Below are 6,019 nucleotides of genomic sequence, written 5' to 3'. Positions count from 1 at the left end.
TTCAAACTGAAAACTATAATTGATAGGCTCTGTATTTATTTTCAATCACCCGGAAGAATGTGTTAGTCTTCTTTCTTGTGAAAATCGCAATATTTTTAGACATTCTTTTTGTTGGAAAACAAGTGACAAAAAGCAGGGAGGGCCCTTTTTTTGTTTTACTGCCGACCGCTGGTACCATTCTTCGGCCCCTAGTTCTGAATGCTTGGATGACACCTGGCCACGGGTCAAAGAAAGGCATCAGCGGTCTGCAGTAAAAAAAACGAGCCCCCCCCCCCCCCCCCCCCGGCTTTCTGTCACTTGTTTTCCAACAAAAAAATGTCTAAAAATATCGCGATTTTCACAAAAAAGAAGACTAACACATCCTTCCGGCTGATTGAAAATAAATACAGAGCCTATCGATTAGAGTTTGCAGTTTGAATCGCTTTAATATCTGTATTAGAACTAAAGATAATATAGTTGCACATTTTTGTACTTTTAAGCAACAATTTTCATTAATTTTTTAATTTCTCAACTGCAACTGGTTCACAGCAGTTTTTCTCATACTCATGAATTTTTTCAAATTTTTTCCATCGCCCCTTGTATAAGAAATAATGCTCTAAACTTGACTGTTCTTAAATGTACCCAAAAATCCTTACTTTTTTTACATTTTTTTACATAAGCGTCTTCAAGCTCATTAACGTAGAACACTTTCAGCTTTTAAATGACTGTTTTTTTGTTGCGCTAGCATTTTTTTTCGACTGAGTTGTTAAGCTTCAAAGGCAGATGCCTATAGTTTTCTCGCCGATAGTAGTTCCCCATTTAAATTTCTACACGGGATCTTGAGGAAATCTTGTAAAAACTTTTTGATTGTACGTTTCATATGTTTAAAAAAAATAATTTTGTTACTACATTGAATATTGCAACTTTTCCAACTTTTTTGTTATAATTTCAAGTTCTTGCAATTCGATAAGAAAATGTTAAAGATTTATTGATAGTTATTGAAAATTTAAGAAAACATTGAAATTTACGCTATTTTGCAATATCCTGGTCTCATTTTATACCGAATTTTAAGAGAAATAAACCCTTTAAAAAGAATTTTTTGTAGCTGTGGCACAATTAGAATTAAGAGAACTTAATCAGTCATCAAAAAGTAGACTTATGAAGACTTTTTCTGCCCACTGTATTATATTAATACACTTTATTGAAGAGGGACGAAGTTATGCTCATGTTTAATATTTGAAACATCTGTTTTAAACACAAAATCTTTTTTCATCGAGACAAGTCAAGGTTGATGTATGAATAAAAAAGACTTTTTGAGGATGAATTTTTTAATAAAATAATTCTGACAATTTTGTTAAAAAAATCGTAAAATGAGGAAAGGAATAGGGTGCAGTATAACTTTTTCATTCCCTTTTTCAGCTAAAAAAATTACCATTTGAAATACAACATTTGATTGATATGATTTCACATGATATTTTATAAATTGTTTATATTATTTTGTACTTTTTTTAAATTTCTATTTTTAAGTTGATCAAAATGAAAACTTTAGTTTGTCTATTATTTGGAAATTCACTTATGCTTCCTCTATGAGGAAGCAAACACATTTGCTGATGGGAAGCAAAGCGCTCGTGAAATTAACACCATATAATTAAAAATACAAACAAAGTGGAAACATTGGAGATCGAATCCACAGCTAGTTTACGATCTAAATGATGATAAATCTGTTGATTCTACTATTGCTGTGATGTTAAATTTCTATAGCATCTATCTGTTTGCATTTTCTTCGAATTAATATGTATTAAATTTTTAAAACTAAAATTTTTCTGTAGTGTCAGTTTATTCACGTCAATTTGATAGTTATCATCATCTCATTTTTCCAGTTCTGTTTGAAACATTAGATTTTAAAACAACGAACCGTCTTTTGATTGCATAAAACATAAGGTAAGTTATATAACGTGAAATGTAAAACTATGATCAATTTTTAATACTGACATACTTTAGATAAGTTAACAAAGTTAAGGGTTTTCTTTTTACAGTTTTTACTTTTTTTGGTTTCTAAATCGTTGAAAATTTGCTACATTTCGTTCACGATTTTGTGTAGATTAGAGACATTTATTTAATATAAAATTGAAATTTTAACATGTAAGAAAATTTTAAGAAGGTTCATAAAAGGTTTAGAAAAGGTTCATTAGGGTCTCAATAAATAACCTAATTTCAATTTTAATCTCTCGATAAAGAAACGAGGTTTTATTTTATGAAAAAAACAACACATTTTGTGTCTGATATCAAGTTTAAGTGACGTTTCACAACAGTTGCTGAAGACCTTGCTCACCTAAAGGAAATTTCTTTAATAAAAAAACAGTTAACAAGTGTAAAACAATTTAATACTTTCAATACCTACTTTAACATAAAAATTTATTCACACATCAGACTTGCAAATGAATCTGAAATATATTTGTGTTATTTATAAATAAACATAATCAATTTTTTTGATCGATTGACTTGGAAGCATTTTTGTTGCAAAGATTTTGTTGATACCAAGAATTTGGAGCATTATAACATATTCTGTCCAATGATTCTATTCCATGTTCGTGAATGAACTTCGACATTTGTTTCTTCGTAGGTTTCATTTTTTCAAGAGTAACGTTTTTAAAACAGTCCGCAAGGTGTTCAGAGGTTTTGGAGAGTTCGAATTTTTCCGTTTCTCTCCAATGCCAAGTTTTAGGTTTCGTCTTATCTACTTTGTATTGCAGGCATCTCTTGCCAAATAATATCTTACTGAAATTAAAGAATTTTTATTAACTTAAATCTTAATAATTGAAATAAATAAGTCTTACCTCTCTTCTTTGGCACAAGTAACAGGAGCATCGTATGTAAAACAATTAGGTCTCAAAATATCAAAATATGTTATTCCGATGCAGGCAGCTAGTGGTGAACAAAGAGATGACAAACATTTGTAAAAGTTGTCATCGCAAGAACAACTAACTCTGAAATTAAAATATATAATTTGAAGTTGTTTTAAATGACTATTGACGATTAAAAATTATTTAAATTTATTTCATGAAAATATATTTTTACCTTGAGAAAAAACCTTTATTAGTAAGTCCATATTTTGATTCTCCTGCATATATCACATCAGAGCAAAGATCGTGTTCTCTACAACAAGCATCAGTTTCTTTGAAAAATCCAAGTTCTTCTTCATCTTTCGCTATATCTCCATCCCCACACCATCGAGTCCCTAAATGACCATTTTTGTTGAATTAAACCAATTATGTGTAAATATGATTAAAAATTTGCAAAATGCTGAAAGCCAAATTGTTTAAATCTGTTTCAAATTTAATTGTTTAAAGGGGCTTCACTTTTAATTTTTTTAATTTGAGTACTAGGGGCGTTTAAAAATAAGGAGGTCCGAATATTATCTTGCGTTTTCTATTTTTTGTGTGAGTTTTTTGGGTTAAAAATGACGTACGTGTTATTATAAATAAATCGGATAATATTTAGAGGTCCTTTATCGCCAGTTTGTCTGTTTTTACAGCAAGATTAATTTTTATCGAAAACGATAGAACAAAACGCAAAATTATAATAATACAAAAGACGTCGATAATTTAAATGATTATTTTTAATGATATAGGTTTTTAAAAATAATAAACACAAATTTGAAAAATAATAATTTCACACGTTGATGTCAATTTATTTTTAAGAAACTAAAAATAATTTAAGCGTGTACTAAAAAAATCCCAGGAAATGGAATTGATGATTAACAAATTTTTAAAGAATGTTCTTCGTATATTAATTATAAAAAAACTTATGATGAACAAATTTTCGAGAAAAAATAATGTTTCTGTAAAAAAAAACAACAAATTTTCTATGAGCGTCATCTAAATATTATTCGATTTATTTTTTCTTTCGTGTAGTTCACGTTCAACCCAAAAGGAACAAAAAAGTCGAAAATGCAAGCTGAAATTCGGACATCCTTTTTTCACCTCTATTGAACATTTCGTTACAAAATGCTCATTTTGAGTTCTTCCAATTTTTAATTTTTTAATTTAAACACGTTCAAATTTGCCATAATCTATTTTACAAAATTAATTTCAAAAGTTATCAATTATATATTTTTGTTTGCAAAGTCTTATATTTTAAATTCTGCAATTTTTGATACATAAATTTTTGTAACTCATTCAATAACATTTTTTTTATTTTAACTTCCTTAAATTTAAATTTAATTTCTACATTCGTGAAAATTTAAGTGCAAGTAACAGTCTGTAACTAGACTAATTATATTTTATTATATTGCGCGGCTTTATAGTTAGGAAAAAATGACCAATGGTGCTGAAATTTCGGGAAATGGTTCAAAATGTATAGGGCGCGTCTATGTGGCCCACTTGAGTTTTTATTTTGTTTAAATAATGCAATTATGTTAAATCGCTTTAGTCGAGACCCCAAACACCTCCTCTTAGTTATATTCCAAGTTAAAAAATAATCAATTTGCACAATATAAATAAAAGAGAAACTCAAGTGAGCCAGACGGATTGCCCTTATATATTTTAAACCTTCTACCCAAATTTCAATAGAATATCTTAATTTTTCTAATTATAAAGCTGCCGAATACAGGTATAATAACAGGTAATGCGTCGGGTGAAAGAATGTCACATGCCCTTAGAATTTGAAATTGTTCAATTCGGACTTTATTTGAATTGAAACTTTCGAATTGAAAGTAAATTGATTCATTTATTATTTTTCTTTCTGAAGTAAAATTTGATTAGTTTTTTAAATTGAACGATTTCAAATTAAAATTAAAATGATCAATATTTCGTTTCCAAAGATTTGGGTTTTAAAATTAAAAATTTTTGTCACTTATTTGAGAATGTTCAATTTTGAAATAATTTATATTTAAACCTTTCAAGTGTTACTAAATATTTTGAAAGTACATTGTACAATATTATTTAATTTTAGTTTTCTAATTTAATAATTTTGATACTTCAAACTGAACATTCTTTATCAATACTTTTGTTTACGTATTTTCAGATTTGAAAACGTACACTATTGATGTAGTGTACATTTGATATTCTAAAAAATCGTAATGTTCACAAATAACTTAAAATTTAAAGTGAAATTGAAAAAAATTGATGAAACTTTTTTCAAAATGGGCGTGATCCATTATGAAAATACTTGTATCATAATTTAACCCATACGTTAAAGTTTTAGATGAACTTATATCTTACGTCTAAAGTCCATACAATAAAGACTTTCATATTCTTACAATTTTAGGATTTTTGTGGTTAAAATTAAGTTAACATATATTTTTTATAATTAAATAATAAGCACGTATTTCTACAATTTGGTAAATTAACATTTCAACTAAAAAAATGTGATGTGCTTACCTGGGAAGATGAATTTGAAAAATGTATTTTCTTTTGTTACATTTTTAGACATCAAATAATTGAACAATCGTTCAGGTTCTGATATCACTTCATCCGTTTCTGAACATATTATCAACTGTGGCACTACAAATGCACTGAGGAGAATTGAAACTGAGACACAAGAGTCTAACATTATTTGTATTTTCAATAAAAGCCTTTTTATGATCTCTGACTTTTATACCTTTCTTGATCCATGACAGACACCTCGCTATATGTCTGTAGAATCATTATTGTATAAAGTGGGTCAAGAAATACCTTATTTTGGTGCAATACGGATATTATGACGTAGAGATTATCTTATCTCAGGTATCAGTTTGATTACTCAACTGCTTGGAAGAATGATTTATTTGTTCTAAAATTATATGTTTTCTGTAAGGTGATTGACTAACTAAGGTTTTTTTCAAAACCTTTTTTAAACCTTTTTTTCACAAATACTCAAATGAAATTTTTGATAATAAAATGTTTTGAAAGTAAATCAACTAAAAAGATGAATAATATTAGTTACGTTTTATTTTTCATGCTATTTTTAAACAAATATTTACATATTTTTACATTACTTTTTAAATTTGTACATATAATTTTTGTACAATAGTCAGTTATTTAAATCACTTGGATTTTTT

General features: G+C 27.7%; 1 protein-coding gene across 1 annotated transcript; it reads right to left on the bottom strand.

Moving 5' to 3' along the window:
• Positions 1–2,401: 2,401 nt before the first annotated feature.
• Positions 2,402–5,680, bottom strand: LOC117181868 (phospholipase A2-like). The gene is made up of 4 exons (XM_033374877.1): positions 5,361–5,680; positions 3,058–3,217; positions 2,817–2,966; positions 2,402–2,757 (listed from the first exon to the last, which is right to left on the bottom strand). The coding sequence occupies exons 1-4, from the start codon at positions 5,530–5,532 to the stop codon at positions 2,460–2,462; spliced, it is 780 nt and encodes a 259-aa protein (XP_033230768.1). The 5' UTR covers positions 5,533–5,680; the 3' UTR covers positions 2,402–2,459.
• Between the last annotated feature and the right edge of the window lie 339 nt (positions 5,681–6,019).

This window comes from Belonocnema kinseyi, chromosome 10, assembly GCF_010883055.1.
Source record: "Belonocnema kinseyi isolate 2016_QV_RU_SX_M_011 chromosome 10, B_treatae_v1, whole genome shotgun sequence".
Taxonomy (NCBI): Eukaryota; Metazoa; Arthropoda; class Insecta; order Hymenoptera; family Cynipidae; genus Belonocnema; species Belonocnema kinseyi.
Note: the sequence above shows the minus strand (reverse complement) of the source record. Positions and strands in the feature narration are given on the sequence as shown.